The sequence below is a fragment of the Physeter macrocephalus genome, chromosome 21, assembly GCF_002837175.3.
Source record: "Physeter macrocephalus isolate SW-GA chromosome 21, ASM283717v5, whole genome shotgun sequence".
NCBI lineage: Eukaryota > Metazoa > Chordata > Mammalia > Artiodactyla > Physeteridae > Physeter > Physeter macrocephalus.
In genome coordinates, this window is record NC_041234.1 from 24,219,173 (window position 1) to 24,241,148 (window position 21,976).

At 40.2% G+C, this 21,976-nt stretch overlaps 1 protein-coding gene across 2 annotated transcripts; it reads left to right on the top strand.

The window, feature by feature from the left end:
• The first annotated feature begins 587 nt into the window (after positions 1-587).
• On the top strand, positions 588-16,711 carry DDX3X (DEAD-box helicase 3 X-linked). Of its 2 annotated transcripts, none has more exons than XM_007120869.4 (17): positions 588-737; positions 3,763-3,820; positions 5,763-5,810; positions 7,877-8,009; positions 9,024-9,182; positions 9,266-9,365; positions 9,811-9,946; positions 11,073-11,158; positions 11,367-11,465; positions 11,575-11,735; positions 12,137-12,281; positions 12,363-12,507; positions 12,698-12,879; positions 12,972-13,089; positions 13,385-13,538; positions 13,800-13,936; positions 14,141-16,711. In XM_007120869.4, exons 1-17 carry the CDS (start codon positions 693-695, stop codon positions 14,218-14,220), a joined length of 1,986 nt encoding a protein of 661 aa, XP_007120931.1. In that variant the 5' UTR covers positions 588-692; the 3' UTR covers positions 14,221-16,711. The 2 variants fall into 2 exon arrangements, with proteins under 2 accessions (XP_007120931.1, XP_007120933.1); XM_007120871.3 differs by having other exon boundaries at positions 589-737; positions 13,797-13,936.
• Positions 16,712-21,976: the final 5,265 nt, after the last annotated feature.

Below are 21,976 nucleotides of genomic sequence, written 5' to 3' on the forward strand. Positions count from 1 at the left end.
TTTCTTGCTCCACAAAATGGCCTCCGCGTTCGACACCTGCAGTCACGTGACCCGCCGCCCCCCGGGCTTTGGGCCTCTCTTGGCCTAACTCCGATTTCTGGGAGTCCGCCCGCGAAAACGCTAGGGCCAATTAGTTTGGAGAAATCTCACAACATCTCCAAGTCCGGGGGACTGAGAGAGCAAGGAGAGAGCGCTCCCAAGAAACAATGGAACAGCGAAAACTGGGGACGTTACGGAAAGAAAAGGGGAAAAGGCCTGGATTCGATTTTAAGGTATCCCAGCTGGCGGAAGGCGGGGGGCGAGGAATTCTCGCGAGATCTCGAGACCTCGGCTAGGGTACTAGAGGAGGACAGGGGAAGTGGAACTCAAGCGAACTAGGACAGTATTTGGCGTTCTCACGGCCAAGGTAGGACGACGAGCCGGGGACGCGACCGGCTAGGAAATCCCGCGAGGTTAGGACTAAACGAGAGCGCAGTAGCTAGGCAGAAGTCGTAGCGGCGGGAGGAGTGCGGGTGTGGGAAGGAGGGCACACGTCTTACGTGCTGACGTAGCAGCCGTTCCAGCGGGTATATTAAGTCCGTGGCCGCGCCGTGCGCCTCAGAGCCGCAGTTCTCCCGTGAGAGGGCCTTTGCGGTGAGCCAAACACATTAGCTCAGCAGCGGAAGACTCCGAGTTCTCGGTACTCTTCAGGGATGAGTCATGTGGCGGTGGAAAATGCGCTCGGGCTGGACCAGCAGGTGAGCCGCAAGGAGCCTACCAGGGTTGTTGCCGCATGAATTCCCTCCCCTGACCTAACCTGGTTTGTGGCGCACTGCTAGCTGGTATCCTCAGTTCCCATTTGCTGGGTCCCTCGGGCTGGCGAGTGTGAATGCCCAAGGGCTGTGGGGGAACGGGAAGGTGACAGGAATGCTAGTTGTGGCTGTCGCTGGGGCCCCTACTTGGCTTGCGGTATTGTCCCCGGCCCGAGCACAATGGCGGCTTTTGTGTGTGCGTGCGCAGGCGGGCTGAGGGGGAGGGGGCGCGCGCTCTCGCGGAGGCGCGCGCGCGCTAACCTCGACTGACTAGTGACCCATGGGGGGGCGGTGGCGCGGCGGTTCACGAATGGGGACCTTTTTGGTCGTGAGGGCTCCGGCGCTCCGGCGTGCGCGACTCGGATTCCTGTCAGAGAGCCGAGCGGTGTTGGCGTGTGTGTGTGTGCACGCGCGTGTGAGCGGGAGGAGGAACGCGGCCCTGGAATGTGGGAGGGGGCGGCGCGGGGGGTGGCCTTCGCGCGGGGTAATGGCGGCGGCCTCCTTTGTGTGGTGTCGGGTGGCTGGGCGGCGCTGCGGCCCACGAGCGGGAGAGGCCGGGCCGCCGAGGGCCCGGAAACGGGGATGGATGGGCATCTTGTTCCTCCCGGGCTTCCTTCCGCAGACCTTTTTCGCTCCAGCCTGGCTTCCGCAGGTCGGGAGCCACGGCCCGTGAGGCCGCGTTTCCGGAGTGGAAAGTTTTGTGACGCAGATTAGGGGGGGAGGGGGAGGGGAGAGGCCCAGAGCTTCCACTTCGCTCCCTGGGGAGCTGAAAGCTGAGAGATGGAGTTGGTGTCGCTGATGCAGACCTCCCCTCCCCCGCCGGGGGAGGGGGGGAGGGGGAGGGGAGGGGGGAAGGGAGGGAGGGAGGGAAGAATGGGCCGCTGCGTGCGCGGTGGCGCCGGGCTCTGGAGTTCGAGGTTGAACGCGGTGGGGAGACGTCAGGGAGGTTTGCGGCCGCCCCGCTTCATATGCTCACCATAGTCACTGTGTGGCGATTTAGCCCAGGGCCGCGCGTCGTTTTGGGGGGTGAAGGGTGCCACGGAGTGTACGAGTGTCCTCAGGGTTAGGACACTTTGATGCGGGCGTTTGATTAGGGACTCGGCCAGAGGAAAAACACCCGGAATGTGGCTTGGGGAGAAATAAACAATTTTGTTGTTGACTTGTTGCTGCTTGTGGACTGAAATTTTGAAATAGGTCAGAGGCTCCGGGTCTGTCGTCTTAACCGGAACGCCCTCTTCTAAGGGTTTAGAGGTAGAGGAGGGGATCTGGGCTGAGGTGGCAGGAAGTCTGCATTCCTCAGCAACAGTGGCACCGCTCTTCAGAGAAGCTCTTCAGTGCGATGTTTGTTGCCTTTAAGTAAACTTCTGCCTACCACGAGCTCCGAAATTCTGAAACGAAGTCGAGTGACGCAAATGAATTGTCAGTAGACTTTAATGTAGTCGTGTGTAATATGTTTTTAAGGACTTAACGATCTGTTTTGGGGGGAGCATTTTTTCCATTAATGAATCAGTTTGAATCCTCCAAATTGTTGACGCGTCATATGTTAAATGGAGCAGAGACATAAAAAATCTGTTATCAAGAGCATAGGCTGTTCCCAGTTTTAACATTTACCATTTACCATGTAGGTAGTGCTGTATTTAAGATTCTAAGTAGGAATGAAATTTGTAATCGAAGTTAATTGGAAAAAGTATGCAGAGTCGTTAGAATTAAGCAGCAAGCTAATTCACAACTGAGAAAATTGCAACAACGTAATCCTAACAGTTTACAGTAGCACCTAGTGTTTACCAAGTGTAAAGTTAATAACAAAACGTATTGCAACAAGTGCAAAAAGAAAGTCTGGTCCTATTGTGCGTTAAAGTATCAGTCTGTTGCTGAGATAACTAGTGCAGAGAAAACATGACAGCGTTTTTGCTGATAGAAATTAAGAAATGAGCTGCCTTACCATAAGTCATTTTTTTTTTTTCAAGATTTAGCATCTGCTTCCAATTTTCAGTGCCTCCATTGATGATGCTTGCAATTTGACAGTATAACCTTGAGCTTTTAACAGGGGACTTAAACGTTGTGGTATAGCGTATCACCTTTGCAAATAGGTGGCAATAGTGCTGTGACTGGGTACATTAAAAAATGAAACACTGCTTTTGTCACATAGTTTTCTTCCTATTGCTTGTAAATAGTTTTAGTTATTACAGAATGCGATGAAGATAGATCTCTTTTAGAATGTTGAGGTTCTGAGCTACCAGTGTAAAGGGACGGGTAGAAGTGGAGATAAAGGCAGTAAAATGTGTCCTACTCATTAAGGACACTAAATGCCAGTTGTGCCATTTATGTCTGAAGTGTTCTGAACTTAACTGTGAAAGTGGGAGAACAAGTAGGTACCTACTTCATAGGATTGTACTTAGTAGTGCTCAGTAAGTGGTGGTTATATTAATTTTTGTTCTGAAGACATGCTACCCTAATTTAAAATATTTGTGCAGTATTTACGGATAAAGGAACTATGAAATGGTCGATAAAATTTTTGTTCTGACATTTTTCAGGTGTGCTTTGTAGGTTTAAAATAATTCCAAGTAGAAAGTTGGTGACATTGAAAACATTTGTCTCCAAATGTTTGGAGCTAAAATGAATCCAATGACTATTTGACATTTTAAAATAATTTAAATTTCTTGAACTTTTACTATGGAAAACGTTACAGGGAAGATTCATGGACCCAGTTTCTCCTGGATAGCACCACCATCTTGGTGTGGTACTTGCTGAAGTATATACAGTAGTACTGTAGTAAAGTATTTTGCATTTGCTTACAACTTAATTGTCTTCGAAGCACATTTCTAGTCACATTCTCCTTTAGAGTTTCACATCCCTGGTGAGGCAGACAGGGCATCTAGTGCTAGTAAATGCTAGAGAGCAAGACTAGTTTTCTCTTAGTGTAATATTTCTGCACAAAAGGGGTGCTAACCAAAGTTTAACTCTTTTTTAGTTTGCTGGCCTAGACCTGAACTCTTCTGATAATCAGAGTGGAGGAAGTACCGCCAGCAGTAAGTAAAACATTTTATGAATTTACTGTGAATATTAGGGCTTTTTAAAAAAAATTTATTTCGTTGAAATACAGTTGATTTACAGTGCTGTGTTACTGAGTATTAGAGCTTTAATACCTTAATATTTCGTTGGTTTTGTTTAAAATTTAAGAATTTTCCTGCCAATCTTTACTGTGTAAAGAATTAGGTGGTTAGCATCGTGGGGGGTTTTGGGGAGGGGTTTTGTTTTGGCTGCGCTGCGCAGCATGCAGGATCTTAGTTCCCTGTCCAGGGGTGGAACCCATGCCCCTTGCAGTGGAAGTCCCGAGTTGTGGTCTTTTGATAACAAAACGGAGTAGTTTTCTTGAATGAAAACAATCATTAAGGACCTTATACAAAACGCAAATTATCTCTAGAAGGGTTTGATTATGTCCAGTATGAATCCTGAGCCCAGCTTAAAGGTGATGGGAATGTGTATCTATTAGAGTGAATCTACCAGAATTAAACTGAATAAAGGGAACATTCACATTCATCAGCTACAGCTATCCCTTTCGCCAAGAACATGAGACTTAATAATAATAGAACAAGGCTAGGGACTTCCCTGGTGGCCCAGTGGTTAAGACTCCACGCTCCCAATGCAGGGGGCCCGGGTTCGATCCCTGGTCAGGGAACTAGATCCTGCATGCCACAACTAAAGATCCCGCATGCTGTAACTAAGACCTGGTGAGGCTAAATAAATAAATATTTTTAAAAAAAAATAATAGAACAAGGCCATAATGAATCTTGGTGGTGGTTAGGATTTTAAATGCTGAATTGTTGTATTCTTTTGAAAAGAAGTTAGATATAGAAGTTATGTTTAATTTTTTTCCTAAAAGGGTTTTTTGGATACTTGGTAGAGATTGGTATTAAGGTGTAGGGGATCTTGGTGGTTTATTATTGGCAATAGACCTGCTTCAGCTCAGGTTTCTTCCTACCCTATTAACCAAAAAGAAAAGAAAATGTGTGTCGGCTGTATGTAAGGTCTGAAAGCACCATTTCTTCAAGCTCTCTTTGTTGCATAGTAAAGGGCATGTCTTCATTTTTAGGCAAGAAGGGCCTCACTGGGCACAGTTACTTGGTATTTGTTTTAAATTTCACTTTATTTGGCATGCTAAGAATCATTTAGGACTTGATCATTCTGATAGAGATCTTTAATAATTAATTCAACCCAGAAGTGAAAAAGTTAAATTGTAGATTAACTAGTAATAAATCAAGTTGACTCTACTTGGTGGATATATACATTATTTGCTTTTGATTCTCATCCATTGTCTAGGCTGTATTCTTGTGCATGCAGAAAAACAGTTGACTTTCCTTAAACTCTGCAAGTCTCCAATTAAAATTCACAGTTCCTTGAAATCATTTCCCCTCTTGCAACTTTCCCATGTTACATATGTATCCTATGTCTTGGAACTTAACCAGGGTAGAAACAAAGAAGCCTTTTAGTGGGTAGTTACATGTTTATTACTTTTAAGATGTTATAGTAACATTTTTGCTACATGTTAAATGATTCATTAACGTTTGTTGCATGTTTTTTAGGTTGTTGTAGTAATATACTTAACGTTGTAACTCTTGTTAGTTTGTGACAATTCTCTGAAATCATAGCAAGCCTTTTAAAATATTGTGTTAAATTAACCACTAGTGACAAGTTAAATTTATGTATTTGTAGATTTCAGCTATTAGGTTCCAAGTCAAACCTGTTCTTTCCCTTTTAAAATTCTACTTATTAAAGCAATAACCCATTTAAAATAAAAGTAGATTTTTTTTTCCCCCCCGCTTCTCAATTTCCAAGTACATAGTCAGACTGGAGGACTATAGATTTAAAAATTTTCTTTCCAGGACTTTTTTAATAGCACAAATTTTGGCCAAAAAGCTTTAACTTAAAGTTTTATGGAATATGAAGTTTAACTTTGTTAATTTCTTTTAGAAGGGCGCTATATTCCTCCTCACTTAAGGAACAGAGAAGCTACTAAAGGTAAGTCCTTTGAACAACTTGGTATACCTAATTCTTGCTGCATTTAGAAGTTGGAGCCTAGGGAAAATGAGACACCTGGAGAAGTCTGTAAACATTGTGCCTCTCCTCTGCAATTGGCAGAACTGTTTCAGATATTCGGGTTTACTCATTTTGGAAAAACTCATCTAATGTCAGACAGTGGAAAACTGCATTTCCTATGTCAAACTCTTCTGAGGCCAAGGGCATGGTGTTGTACAATTTCACTAGTTTTGTGCTTAACCTGTGTTTGTAATCATTCACAGCATGATTTTAATTTGAAAAAGGTGATTGGGCACCCATTACTGTGTAAACCAAACTGCTGCATAGTGATGACAACCCAGTTATTTCTGTCTTGCAGAGGTGCCAAAATGAAGATGGGGTTATTGGGGAATAGTTAACAAGCATTGGGCATGCTCCCAATAGATGGGAGTGATTCTCTGGCTTCATCTCCTTGCCTTAACTGCTTCATTTGAAAGGTCTTGTCTAAAAGGTATCACAACAGCTGGTCTTTTCCCATTAACGTTGTAAATAAGTGACAGAGAGCTAGTAGATGGCTCGTGTCATGGGACAATTGTTTGGGTGCTGTGTATTCCATAAAATAGGTGATCTGAGATTTGGAGGAAAAGGGGAAGGTCAGGAAAACTGAAGGTCAAGAAGAGGGAAGATACTGGATAAAGAAGGCAGGATTGGAAGGGTGGAGAGTCCACAGAAGCACATGGTTTGCTGTCGTTTCTCCATATCCATATGTAGTCCACGTTAGCTTCACTGTCCCTGGCAATACATGGAAGATAAAATCTGTATTATAACGTCTTAGCTATCATGTCATTGCTTTTATTTACCGTAGAGTCTTTATTGTCATGGGTTCTCATTCCTTAGAATGCGCTAGCTGAAGTTGACTCCCATGTATATTTAGTGCTTTTCTCCGTTTGTTGCAATGACAGGAATCAAAGCAGGGAGAGAGGCAGTATCATACAGGAGTTAGAGCTGAAAGAGATCTTAGAAATCTAACTCGGCTCTTTATTGGTAGCTAAGACTTGATCACCTGGCTGGTAGAGGCAGGAGGTGGAAGGAAAGTAAGTTAACTTATAAACTATCTCTGACTGTTTAATAAAGTGTCACTGAAGCTAGTTAAACCCTCTACTTGTCTTTAAACCATCTACCTGTTGGGATAATTTACACCTTTGTCATCCCCTCTTACTGAATGTTTAGAGCTATACCCTAGGAACCTGTCTACACTGAGTTGTGTAGGGATGAGGATTTTCCTTTTTTCTACATATTCCTAATTCTTATTTGGTAGTATGTACTTCATGTGAACAGAGCACAGTTCTTAAACTTTTTACTATTGAAACTAATACTGTATTAAACCAAGTAAACTGACATTTTTAATGTTTTAAATGAATGTCACTTCTAAGAGAGATTGAAATAATGGTAACTCCTAGTAAACTCATTCACACCTATAAAATGAATGGAAGTTAAATTGTGATGGTCATGTAACAATACCATAATCATTGTGTTACAGGCAAAACTATTGACCTTTTAGAAGTGGTATTCATTCAGAACATTTTCAGACTGTCAATTGCTTTGTTTAGTGCATAGTATATTCTAGTGCCATGGTAGGAATATTTCCATTGTCCCTCTGGTCCAGAGATGTGAGATAGTGGAGGGCTTCAGATTCGGAAACATGTTTTGTTTTGTTTTGTTTTAATTTATTTATTTTATTTATGGCTGTGTTGGGTCTTCGTTTCTGTGCAAGGGCTTTCTCTAGTTGTGGCAAGCGGGGGCCACTCTTCATTGCTGTGCGCGGGCCTCATTTTTGTGGCCGCTCTTGTTGAGGAGCGCAGGCTCAGTAATTGTGGCTCAAGGGCCCAGTTGCTCCGTGGCATGTGGGATCTTCCCAGACCAGGACTCGAACCCGTGTCCCCTGCATTGGCAGGCAGATTCTCAACCACTGCGCCACCAGGGAAGCCTGGAAACATGTTTTAAAGTATTGTCATTTTCTAAATAATATGATAAAATGGGTTTGCTTTTTGTTTTTGTTTTTTTTGAAGGATTCTATGATAAAGACAGTTCAGGGTGGAGTTCTAGTAAAGATAAGGATGCATACAGCAGTTTTGGTTGCCGTAGTGATTCAAGAGGAAAGTCTAGTTTCTTCAGTGATCGTGGAAGTGGATCAAGGGGAAGGTGAGTGATTTCTTGTTTTCTTGCCTTTTTTACGTGTACAATACAGCAGTTTAGAAATTGGTCTTTAATTTGTACTCTGACCATTAAGCATGATATTTTTTCCCTTTAGTAGACCACCTACTTGGATGTTAAGTATTATGTCTGGTTAATTATATTTATGTATTTTTTTTAACTGTAAGAGGTCTACTAAGTTGAACTTGTTATTCAAGAATTAGAAGAACATGCCTTTTGGCATAATGAAATCAGTTATTTTTCTATTTCTTTAGTTTTACATATTCTGCTTAAAAGTTTTAGTGAATGGCCTAATTTGGTTGACATTTTCGTGGATATTCTATATGACAATTTTTAAACACCTTATATTTTTGATTACACAAGTGTGGTGAACTGACCTCATGTGCCTAATAGCTGTGGTTAGTCCTCTGTGTCCTGATTTTTCGAAAACAGGCCTAAAACTAAAAACATCTTAATTCAGGTAAGGATTATTTTCTACCTTTTTATCCAGTTTGTCACACAGGTGAATTGTCCTTTAAGTAGCATCCTGATATAACTGGGACAATTGATATTTGGTGTGATACTTTCCTCTTTTCCCTACCACTAGAAATATTTGGATGAGAATATTTAAAGGTGTAAGTTATATGCTGGTTTCATGTGTATAAGACTGATTCTTCCCCACCACCCCTCCCAAGCGTAGTTTGTTTTTATTGAACTATAGTTGATTTACAATACTCTTATTAGTTTCAGGTATAAAGACGTGATTCAGTTTCAACGTGTATGAGGCCTGTGTAGGCTGTGTAATAAGAATAAAGAAGGATACTGAATTTAGAAAATAAAGTTATGTAAATGATACAATCTGGTTAGAGGGCCTTATTTGTCAAATAAGAGTAAGCCTGAACTGGACTGTTGACATCCTTGAAATTAGCCATAATGAATTTCTCTTCAGGCACAGTTCTAGAGTAGTGGTAGGAATTTGATAATGGTTAAATAAGATTCTGATTAATTGCTTGTGCTGTTCAGGTTTGATGATCGTGGACGAAGTGACTATGACAGCATTGGCAGCCGTGGTGAAAGAGGTGGCTTTGGAAAATATGAACGTGGTGGAAATAGTCGCTGGTGTGACAAATCAGATGAAGATGATTGGTCAAAACCACTCCCGCCAAGTGAACGCTTGGAACAGTAAGTTTTTGAAATGTATGTTAATTGTGATGAAGCCTTATTGGCTAGTATAACAAATGAACTTACCGATCTTCTGGTTTCAGAGAACTTTTTTCTGGAGGCAACACCGGGATTAACTTTGAAAAATACGATGACATTCCAGTTGAGGCAACAGGCAACAACTGTCCTCCACACATTGAAAGTGTAAGTATTTTTGCTTGACCTTTAAGACAGAGGGAAGTGTAAGTATTTTCACAGCACATCAAGATGAGATGGGCTTCCTAAAGGCCTATATAGACCATTCCTGCTTTGTGTTAACAATCTTTTAAAGTTACTCTAAAAGCCTGCCTCGTTGGTTTGTGGAAAGGGGGAGATTGAGTTCAATGTTACCATTACTAATATTTGAAATAGAAAATGGGTCAGACATGGGAGGAACCCAAAACTTTTCCAGTGTAGGTTAAGCTTAGGGGGTTGTTGTTGTTTTTCCCCCTCCCCCTCAAAATGTAACAGGATAACTTTTATTTAAAGCAGCTGTAAACTAAAGTACAAGTTGGTTGGTAGGGTTTTTTTCCCCCTTTGTATTTGTGTAAAGCAAAATGGCTCCAGGTAGCATTTCTACCTATTTTAACCCTGATGAATTTCTTGACAGTTCAGTGATGTTGAGATGGGAGAAATTATTATGGGAAACATTGAGCTTACTCGCTACACTCGTCCGACTCCAGTGCAAAAGCATGCTATTCCTATTATCAAAGAGAAGAGAGACTTGATGGCTTGTGCCCAAACAGGTAAGCAGACTTGATAAAGTAAAAAGTTGTCCAGAATACCTTAACTCTGCTTGCTCTCATAAAACCAATACCAAAAAATTACGCATGGAGTATCTAAGTTTCATGAGGAAGCTTGAGTCCTGTTTGTAGCCTGACTGGTATACTTTGATATAGATAAGGAGTAGCTGGATGGTATCTCTTTTGTCTTAGCCTTTTGGATCCTGTATTACCTCTAGTGTTTCCATTAAGGTGTCTTGGGGATAGCCTATAGAAAGTCATGACCCTGATACTATTGCTGCAACAGGGATAGGTTATTGTGATTGCAGTGGTGGGAAAATTAGCACTATAACGTTATTGTATCTGGGATAAGAAGGATAAGATTAGAGAATAGCTTGTGATCCATGGGAATGTGGCCAAGGGGGAAGGGTCCTTACCTCCCATCTTTTGGGAATGGGGATAGTTATAGCCTCTGAATTGAGAACAGGCTTTATTATATCTGTGTGAGTTTGGCCAGTTTGAAAGAGTGACAAAATTCTCCCAATAAAAATATATGGCACTTGAATAATTTGGTATCTTTCTTTCCCTATGGAAGAGTGAGAATGTAATCCTTTATACATTATCAGTATGTACAGTACCTACAAGGAAGTGTTAAAAAAAATTGAAATTGACACCAGTTTTGAGACAATTCCTGCTCTCTTTGCACAAATGCGAAGAAGTGAATACTAACTACTACATTGTGAGTGACCAGAGTTCGGTATACATTTTCTGTAAATGAACAAAATATTTTTTTGGATTATGGACCATGTGGTCTCTGTTGCAACTATTCAGCTCTGCTGTTGTATGAAGGCAGCCATAGATGATAATGTAAAATTATTGGTCACAGCTATATTCCAGTAAAGCTTTATTTACAAAGATATAGGTTGGGCCTTAGTTTGCTAACTCCTATTACAGATTGATCAAAGTTGTCACTTGGTATTTTTAAAATTAGCTATTAATTTTTAGAAAATTAATTTGGGAATAAAGTAAAATTGCTAATTAATTGTTAAGTTGTTGGGAAGTTTAAAAAACACTGTCATCTACCAATATATATTCAAAAATAATAAGCAGGTTTTTCTGTGGTTAAATGAATATGCTTTCTTTTAAACAGGGTCTGGAAAAACTGCAGCATTTCTCTTGCCCATCTTGAGTCAGATTTATTCTGATGGTCCAGGCGAGGCTTTGAGGGCCATGAAGGTAAATATTTCTATATAAAATGGGAAATGATTGTAGAACCTTGTAGGTAGCTGTCGAGAAAGCTTTCTAAATGACAGTAAGACTTGAATTCTAACCTATAAAATTAGAAACACTTTTTACGTATAATCTGTGAATTACAGAAGGGAATTATGTGTAATGAACCTTTAAAAAAGGATGTTAAGAGTTTAACTTACAAATTATTTCTTAGGAAAATGGAAGGTATGGGCGCCGCAAACAATACCCAATCTCCTTGGTGTTAGCACCAACTAGAGAATTGGCTGTACAGATCTATGAGGAAGCCAGGAAAGTAAGTATGCATTTCGGAGATTATCGGCTTTCTCATTGATTCTGATGCAATGTTTTATGACCACGTAAAAATCTTGGCCTTAAAATTGATAAAATTTCTTTGCTTACAGTTTTCATACCGATCTAGAGTTCGTCCTTGTGTGGTTTATGGTGGTGCTGATATTGGTCAGCAAATTCGAGACTTAGAACGTGGATGCCACTTGTTAGTAGCCACTCCAGGACGTCTAGTGGATATGATGGAAAGAGGGAAGATTGGATTAGACTTCTGCAAGTATGTTAATTTTTTAATGTGTGGAATGCATTAATTTTAAAAACTACTGGCCATTAGTTTTGTGGAACTTGTCCATAAATTTTAAGATGGAGAAGAGATTTATTTTAGTCTTCCAGCTTTTCCAAAAAGTTTGTTCGTTGTAATTTTAATGTTGAAAAATCAGCGACATTTTAGTAGAGAATGACCAGAGTCAAGTATAAGAGCTAATTTGGGTGTGTACTATCTTGGACCATTTATTTAGTGGCAAAGATGCTGTGCTGTGTCTCACGTACATGGGTCAAATTGTGTGGTGTGGGGAATTTAACTACCTGAATGAATAATTAATTGTGCTTATAGAAACAGCTATATTAAAACTATTTTTTCTCCTCAAATTCTAAACTGGATTTTTTTTTCCATGGCAGATACTTGGTGTTAGATGAAGCTGATCGGATGTTGGATATGGGGTTTGAGCCTCAAATACGTAGAATCGTTGAACAAGATACTATGCCACCAAAGGGAGTTCGCCACACTATGATGTTTAGTGCTACTTTCCCGAAGGAAATACAGGTATTGTTTGATGCTGCAAATCTTATTTACTTAGGAATTTGTTTATCTCAATAGATAATAAAATAATTTTTTTTCTTTCAGATGCTTGCTCGTGATTTCTTGGATGAATATATCTTTCTGGCCGTAGGAAGAGTTGGCTCTACCTCTGAGAACATCACACAGAAAGTAGTCTGGGTGGAAGAGTCAGACAAACGGTCATTTCTACTTGACCTTCTAAATGCAACAGGTATAATTTTAGCATCACTCTGGTGGCTTAGGTAATAAATCCATTTGGATCACCTTTATTGCTTTTCCTCCTCATCCAGAACATTCTGTTGAAACAGTCTATTTTAATTGCCTCTATTTGCAAGTTTACTAAGGGCAAAGAGAACCAAGCCACTCTTAGTGACAGAAACCTTGTAATATTTTAACTTTAGGCAAAGATTCACTGACCTTAGTGTTTGTGGAGACCAAAAAGGGTGCAGATTCTCTAGAGGATTTCTTGTACCATGAAGGATATGCCTGTACGAGTATCCATGGAGACCGATCTCAGAGAGATAGAGAAGAGGCTCTTCACCAGTTCCGCTCAGGAAAAAGCCCGATTCTAGTGGCTACAGCAGTATGTATAATATAATCTTATTTTCAAGGTCGCCATGTTCAACTATTTGCTTTCTTTTAAATGGACCATATGTAACAGAAGTTATTTTCTAGGTAGCAGCAAGAGGACTGGACATTTCAAATGTGAAACATGTTATCAATTTTGACTTGCCCAGTGATATCGAAGAATATGTACATCGTATTGGCCGTACAGGACGTGTAGGAAACCTTGGTAAGTGTGTGGTTACTTGATGATGTGGTGGTTTCTGATTTTCAGTGTGATTCTTGCAGCTAAGAACTTTCAGGATCTTATTAGAAGAACTCCTCTATTTTCAAGGAATGCGATTAAGATGTATCTTAGCAGAAGTGGCAGGAAAAGTCAGGGTTTGTTCAAAGAACTTTGAGTTTGTTAAATAGCAAATAGTTACCTCTTTTTTTAGTATTCTACTTAATACTCTAATATGAAAGTAATACTGTGCTACTTTATGGAAGACCTTAATTTATGTACTTTTTGGAACTGTTTTTAGGCCTTGCCACCTCATTCTTTAATGAGAGGAACGTAAATATTACCAAGGATTTGTTGGATCTTCTTGTTGAAGCTAAACAAGAAGTGCCATCTTGGTTAGAAAACATGGCTTATGAACACCACTACAAGGGTAGCAGTCGTGGACGATCCAAAAGGTGAGTTACAGATGGTTTATAATGATGGGGATGGGTGCTATGTCCAAGGTTAACTTTTCAAGGTTATTTAAATGACATTAAGTTGGTGTCAGCCTTTTCATAGCTAAGGCCTTTTAAAAATCACTATTAGGGAAGATAGGGCTGGTTGGAATTGTTTGCATTGGAAAATCAGAAATGGGTCATTGGGAAGTTTTAAGAAGATTTGGGTTATCTGGTCGAAATTTCATCTTTATGTGAACTAACATTTTGTCCTTGTAGTAGTAGATTCAGTGGAGGATTTGGTGCCAGAGACTATCGACAGAGTAGTGGTGCCAGCAGTTCCAGCTTCAGCAGCAGCCGCGCCAGCAGCAGCCGCAGTGGTGGAGGCGGCCATGGCAGCAGCAGAGGGTTTGGTGGAGGTAATGTTTATTTTTAACCTCATATCTTTGGGAAGGGTTTTTTTTTCTTTTCCATCTTTTTCAAAGCATAATGTAAAATATTGGCAAGTTCGGCCTTGTAGATTGCTTTCTGTAATTTTACATCAAAATACTTAAAGAAGGGAAAGATTGTATTAAACAGTGGATGACTTAATTAATTTTTTTCTTTTTTAAATCTTTCAATAGGTGGCTATGGAGGCTTTTACAACAGTGATGGATATGGAGGAAATTATAACTCCCAGGGGGTTGACTGGTGGGGTAACTGAACCTGCTTTGCAGTAGGTCACCCTGCCAAACAAGCTAATATGGAAACCACATGTAACTTAGCCAGACTATACCTTGTGTAGCTTCAAGAACTCGCAGTACATTACCAGCTGTGATTCTCCACTGAAATTTTTTTTTTAAGGGAGCTCAAGGTCACATGAAGAGTTGAAAGGAACAATCAGCAGCCCTGTTCAGAAGGTGGTTTGAAGACTTCATTGCTGTAGTTTGGATTAACTCCCCTCCCAACCCCCATCCCAAACTGCATTTATAATTTTGTGACTGAGGATCATTTGTTTGTTAATGTACTGTGCCTTTAACTTTAGACAACTTTTTATTTTGATGTCCTGTTGGCTCAGTAATGCTCAAGATACCAATTGTTTTGACAAAATAAATTTACTGAACTTGGGCTAAAATCAAACCTTGGCACACAGGTGTGATACAACTTAACAGGAATCATCGATTCATCCATAAATATTATAAGGAAAAAACTTATGCGGTAGCCTGCATTAGGGCTTTTTGATACTTGCAGATTGGGGGAAAACAAACAACAAACGTCTTGAAGCATATTAATGGAATTAGTTTCTAATGTGGCAAACTGTATTAAGTTAAAGTTCTGATTTGCTCACTCTATCCTGGATAGGTATTTAGAACCTGATAGTCTTTAAACAAGCCATTCCAGTCATGATGAGGTGATGTATGAATACATGCATACATTCAAAGCACTGTTTTCAAAGTTAATGCAAGTAAATACAGCAATTCCTCTTTCAATGTTTAGGCAGATCATTAATTATGAGCTAGCCAGATGTGGGCATACTATTACAGGGAAAGTTTAAAGGTCTGATAACTTGAGATAGGTTTTTAGGAGAATTCATCTACTTAGACTTTTTAAATGCCTGCCATAAATGAAATTGAAATGGTAGAATGGCTGACCACAGCAATGACCAGCCCTCATTAGGGCCCTGGATGATTTTTGGTCTAATAACGCATGCTAGTGTTGATGTTTTTTGGTCAAGAGGGTATGAACAGGAAGAATTAATGCAGCAGGCTTTATTTTAAATGCCGATTTACATTACTCTGTTCAAGCTGCGTTGAGATGTTAAACTGGCTTACTATAGACTTTGTAAAAATGGCTCCAGAAGAGTAACAAACTGAAATCTTTGAGATCACACAGGTTGGAAATATGTACATAACTGCACAAGGTGTCAATTCTGCTATACAGTGCAGTTTTAGTCAGTTTTAGTTGCATAGGTTTCCATTGTATTTATAGTCTGTTTATGCTAAATCTGGCCAAAGATGAGCATTGTCCACCACTAAAATGCCTCTGCCACTTTGAATTCTGTGCTAATTTTGTGGCCAGAATGCGGTGATCAAAACGCTCAATCTTTTTACAGTGGCATAGGAAGATGGCAAAAATTTCCTAAAGTGCAATAGATTTTCAAGTGTATTGTGCCTTGTTCTAAAACTTTTATTAAGTAGGTGCACTTGACAGTATTGAGGTCATTTGTTATGGTGCTATTTCAATTAGTCTAGGTTTAGGCCCTTGTACATTTTGCCCATAACTTTTTACAAAGTACTTCTTTTATTGCACATTCAGAGAATTTTATATATATGTCTTGTGTGCGTGTCCTTAAACTTCCAATCTTATTTTGTCTCTTGGAGATTGTTGAACGCAGCTTGTCTAGGAAGGGGATGGGACTAGATTCTAAAATTTATTTGGGACCATGGGAATGATAGTTGGGAAGAAAACTATTTGCACACGACAGATTTCTAGATACTTTTTGCTGCTAGTTTTATGTAATATTTATTGAACATTTTGACAAATATTTATTTTTGTAAGCCTAAAAGTGATTCTTTGAAAGTTTAAAGAAACTTGACCAAAAGACAGTACAAAAACACTGGCACTTGAATGTTGAATGTCACCGTATGCGTGAAATTATATATTTCGGGGTAGTGTGAGCTTTTAATGTTAAGTCATATTAAACTCTTAAGTCAAATTAAGCAGACCCGGCATTGGCAGTGTAGCCATAACTTTCTGATGTTAGTAAAAATAAAATTGGCGACTTTAAATTAAATCATGCCAAGGTTTTGATACACTTGTCTTAAGATATTAATGAAACACTTCAAAACACTGATACGAAGTGTCCAGATTCTCAGATATTGTGTGAGTTTTGTTTCGTTGTGTGTATTTTTTTTTTCAGTGAATGTCTGGCTCATTGCAATCCTCAAACATGTGGTTATCTTTGTTGTATTGGCATAATCAGTGACTTGTACATTCAGCGATAGCATTTGAGCAAGTTTTATCAGCAAGCAATATTTTCAGTTAATAAGGTTTCAAAAATCACATGAGTGGATTTAAACTTGCTGAATGTGAAGATTGAACCTCAAGTCACTGTAGCTTTAGTAATTGCTTATTGTATTAGTTTAGATGCTAGCACTGCATGTGCTGTGCATATTCTGATTTTATTAAAATAAAAAGTTGAACTGCACAGTCTCTTTTGTTGTTGTCAATTGTGGTTTATTATTAGAGGTGAAAATAAAGTTGTGCTCTTGCCTGAAGAGTTGTAAGATGTAATTTTTTGGGTTGCCATCCAGTGCTGATTTTGAAATGCCTCTTGGATACAGAATTACTCTGGTGCAATTTTAATAAATGATGAAGATGGTGTGGAGTACAGTGAAAAAGATTGTTGTAATAGATGGAAATCTAAAAGGTTCTTATTGATTATAGTTTGAAATTTATGGGGGGGAAATCTCTGTTCTTGGAAGCACTTGATACAAAGGATGGTTGAACAGTGGAAAAATGAATTGGGTAAAAATCAAATGTATTAGTAATCTAACAAGTATGGTAAGTACTTAGGGATAAGAATGTATTTGGGGTCAGGTTGATACAGATGGCCTGGTGTGCCCTCTCTACCTTTAGTTTTATTTGCTGACCTCCAGTTTTACCACACATTGTTGCGGGCAGCTGCTGCCAGTTAACTGGAGATGATTCGAGAGCCGTAACTGGATAACTTCTAACAAGTTGTGAACCAAATGAAACGGTTATTCTGGTTTTGGGGGTCAAAAATGGTCAAATGTTGGCAATTTGGTATGGCTTCACCTAATGAAAGTACATGTATTCACCTTTCATTGCAGTTTTGAGTTCTAGTTTTACAGTATGATTAAACTTTTTTGCATTGTAAAGATATACTTGGTTCTGGATAGTTATATTTTCAGAGCTTATCAGTTGTAATTTCAGAGCAGCAAGCCTAAATTTGTAGGGCAGAATTTTGGAGCATAATATCCTATACTGATTTTGGAGATAGGAAGGTAGTTGAGTCAACTTAATCGAAAGCGTGGAAAGAGGTTGCCTTAGAATGGCTAGATGGAAGAGTCAAATGGCTGAAGGTGGTTCAAATAGAGTGAAATTGGATTCTAAGCGTGGTTCACTGGCCCTTTTATGTGAATTATGAGGAGTGAACACTTAAGATAACTGCTCTGGAGGAACTGCCTAAATTCTTGAGATTATTTCTACTCTAGCAGATGATTACCCACGTTTATTAACATTTCTGTAGATACTTAAATACATAAATTCATAATTTCCCCACTTTTAAAGTGTTCATGGGTTCGTTGTTCCCATCGCAGCTGAATTTCAACATCAGATAATACTTTTCCAAAAACGATTTACAGGGGTCATGTTTGAAAATATCCAGTGTCTTGATGCTTAGACATAAATTTGTTCCGATGGCTTTTTTTTCTTGCCCTTTTTAAGTGATCTGGTTAAAGCGGTCAAAGACGCATTCTGAAGTTCAGTAACTTAAGATATCTGGGTGTTGACTGCTCTTAATCCCCCTCTCCACCAGATTGCAGAGATTTCATTCACTGCAGTTATGGGTTCAGTTTGGGATTTTTTCTCTCAACATTTCTGTTCTCATTGTACACTGATTCTGGGTATGTTTTAAACTGCTTTGCTGCTTGTTCTCATGTCAGTTTATAGTCTACTTTTCAGCATGTTTAGTCTGATTCTAATGCGGCTCTCTAGTGACTTTTCCATTTCTTTTTTATCTCCATTTTCCCTACCTACATCTGACTGGGTTGTGTTTAGAGTAATTCCAGAAATAAGATTATTTTCCCACAGCACTATGTTTAGTTGTATTGTGGAAGAAAATTTCATGATATGGAAACGTTTATCATGGGAGGAAACAACAGGTCAACACATATAAGGCGGTGTCTCAAAACAAGTTAAACATGGAGGCTTTTTTTAAACAATTATATGATTCAGCAGTTCTACTAGGAGAATTCTACCCAGGAGAAAGAATCTACAACTTAGGCTTGCATGTGAATGTTCATAGCATTATTCACAACCCAAAAGTGGAAACAACCCAAATGCTAAGGAACTGGTGGGTGGATGAAGAATAAAGTACTGATGTTATCTCTATCCTCTGGGCACCCAACCACATCCCTAATTTCCTTACTCTTCAAAGGATCACTAGGTGGGCTTGTTAGCACTGTGACACTTAGGTTTTCTGTGGATGAATGCCCTGTTTCAGTTCTGATTTTATTGTATTTTGCAGATATAGTCATGGTTTATAATTGGGGCTGCCCCTCTTTTCCTTGTAACACTGAAGATGACATTTTTAAAAGAAAAGTAGGATAAAAAATACCTCTTTCATCTTGGACTGGAAATTCTCATTCATTTTCCACTCACCCTAGTGTGGGTGCACTCCACACCTAGGGTTTCAACAGTCCATCTCATTTACCTAATACCAGTTGATTAATGGTATGCCAAAAGGTCTCGGAGCCTCAACTTCTGACCCAGTCACCTGATAGGCTCTAATGGGTTATTTAGTAGGACATTTGCAAGGCAAAGGTTGATTTAAGTTTCATTCAAAAACTGATTTGGGGGCTTCCCTGGTGGCGCAGTGGTTGAGAGTCCGCCTGCCTATGCAGGGGACATGGGTTCGTGCCCCGGTCCGGGAAGATCCCACATGCCGCGGAGCGGCTAGGCCCGTGAGCCATGGCCGCTGAGCCTGCGCGTCCGGAGCCTGTGCTCCGCAACGGGAGAGGCCGCAACAGTGAGAGGCCCGCGTACCGCAAAAAAAAAAAAAAGAAAAACTGATTTGGGGTCTGCTGAGTATTGGGCATTGGGGAATGTAACAGTGAACTCAGGTGTAGTCCTTGTCTTCTTGGAACCTAGTTTTTCTTTTGTGGTTTCCCAGCTGGGTTGCAACAGAAGTACTTGGGAAGTGATTCTGGGGCAACTGTCCTAATAAAATTGCTGGGGTTCCCTCAGGGATCTTGTGTTTTGCTTTTGCTTTTGTTTTTGTTCCTAAAGCTCCCTAGGTAATGCTGATGCAGCAAAATTAGAATGGAGTCCAGTATTCTCTACCCTTTATCATTTGTTCCAAATACCATTATCATGCTTCAGGTAGTTCATGGCAGAAGCATCTCTATATTCTAAATTATAATACAACCAAGTTAATGGCAGTCTATTAAGTGGCCCCTACGGTGTGGTACTAGTCTACCTTTGCAGCTTTCATTTCTCATGCCTTAAACAGTAGCCGAATATGCTGTTGTCCAGATGCGTCCCACACTCTGCCTCTGACTTAGTTTTTGTTCACCCTGTTTCTTCTAGCTGGAATTGGAGCTATATTAATGTTTTAAATAATTTTATATATTGTACTCAGAATATTAAGCTGCCATTTACAATTATAACGGATATGGAGAAAATAATTTCTCTAATGGGTGGAAGAAAGGGTAGGTTACAATTAGTGTAGAATGATCTCAACTATTTTGAAAATACATAGAAGGGAATCTGCTAAAATAATGACAATACTTGCTTCTGACTAAAATTAAAGATTTTCTGTTGCTTCTTATTGAACAAATTTTATATAATTAGAATATATATTCTTTTTTTAAAATTAATTTATTTTTGGCTGCGTTGGGTCTTCGTTGCTGTGCACAGGCTTTCTCTAGTTGTGGCGAGCAGGGGATACTCTTTGCTGCGGTGCGCGGGCTTATTGCAGTGGCTTCTCTTGTTGCGGAGCACGGGCTGTAGAGCGCAGGCTCAGTAGTTGTGGCGCACGGACTTAGTTGCTCCGTGGCATGTGGGATCTTCCTGGACCAGGATCGAACCCGTGTCCCCTGCCTTGGCAGGCGGATTCTTAACCGCTGCGCCACCAGGGAAGCCCTAGAATATATATTCTAATAAAACTTAGTTTTGTTTTGTTTTGTTTTCACCACACTGCATGGCTTGCAGGATCTTAATTCCCCGACCAGGAATTGAACCGGGGGCCATGGCAGTGAAAGTGCTGAGTCCAAACCACTGGACTGCCAGGGAACTCCCAAAACTTAGATTTTTAAAATTTTTTTAGTTTGAAATGATTACAGATTCACAGGAAGTTTCAAAAATAGTACAGAGAAGTCCTGAGTACCCTTCCCCAAGTTTCCCCAGTGGTTACATCCGGCATAACTGTAATACAACATCAAAACCAGGAAATTGATGGTGGTACAATCCACAGACCTTATTCAGACGTCACCAGTTTTACATGGATTTACATAATTCTATGCAGTTTTATCATGTGTTGATTTGTGTTCCATCATCACCAAGATCTCCCTCATGCTACCTCTTTGTAGTCACACCTGCCCCCGTCCTGCCTCCCCACCCTGTCACCAACCCCTGGCAACTACTCACCTGTTTTCCATCTCTAAAATGTCATTTCAAAATTGTTGTGTAAATGGAATTGCTCAGTATGTGACCTTTTGAGACTGGGGTTTTTTTGTCACTCAGCATAAGGCCCTTTGAGAGCCATCCAGGTTTTTGCAAATAATTTGTTCCTTTTTATTGCTGAGTAGTATGGATGTTCCGTGATTTGTTTATCCACTCAGCCATTAAAGGACATTTGGCTTGTTTCCCATTTTTGACTGTTACAAATTAAAGCTACTGTGAGCATTTGTTTACTGGTTTTTGTGTGGACATAAGTTTTCACTTTTCTGGCATAAATGCCCAGGAGTGCAATTGCTAGATTGTATGGTAAGTTATGTTTAGTTTAACAACCCATCAAACCATTTTCCAGAGTGGCTGTACCATTTTACATTCCCACCAGCAATGCATATGAGAGATCCAGTTTCTCTGTGTCCTCACCAGCATTTGGTATTTTCACATTTTATTTTGGCTGTTCTAATTGGTGTGAAGTGATATCTCATTGTGGTCTTAATCTGCATTTCCCTAATGGCTAGTGATGTTGAACATCGTTTCATGTGCTTATTTGCCACCCTTATATTCTCTTTGGTAAAATACATGTTCGTGTCTTTTGCCCATTTTTTTTTTGCCCATTTTTTAATTATTGTTTTTCACTGTTGAGTTTTGAGAGTTTTTATATATCATAGATACAAGTCCTTTGTCGGATATTGGATTTGCAAAGATTTTCTCCCAGTCTATAGCGCGTCTTTTCGTTGTCTTTTTTTTTTCCTTCGGCTGCGTTGGGTCTTCGTTGCTGCGCCGAGCTTTCTCTAGTTGCCGCGAGCAGGGGCTACTCTTCTTTGTGATGCGCGGGCTTCTCATTTCGGTGCTTCCCTTGTTGCGGAGCACAGGCTCTAAAGGCGCGAGGGCTTCAGTTGTTGCAGTATGCGGGCTCAATAATTGGGGCACGCAGGCCCTAGAGCGCACGGGCTTTTTTTTTTTTTTTAATTTATTTAGTTTTGGCTGCGTTGGGTCTTCGTTGCTGCGCGTGGGCTTTCTCTAGTTGCGGCGAGCGGGGGCTACCCTTCGTTGTGGTGCGC

What these genes read in the sequence shown, in the direction of transcription:
- DDX3X (XM_007120871.3), top strand. Translation starts at nt 693, where the DNA reads ATGAGTCATGTGGCGGTGGAAAATGCGCTCGGGCTGGACCAGCAG. An exon ending in CCAAGTGAACGCTTGGAACA is followed by an intron (nt 9,183 to 9,265) that starts GTAAGTTTTTGA and finishes TTCTGGTTTCAG; the next exon opens with AGAACTTTTTTCTGGAGGCA. An exon ending in TGACCTTCTAAATGCAACAG is followed by an intron (nt 12,508 to 12,697) that starts GTATAATTTTAG and finishes TTTTAACTTTAG; the next exon opens with GCAAAGATTCACTGACCTTA.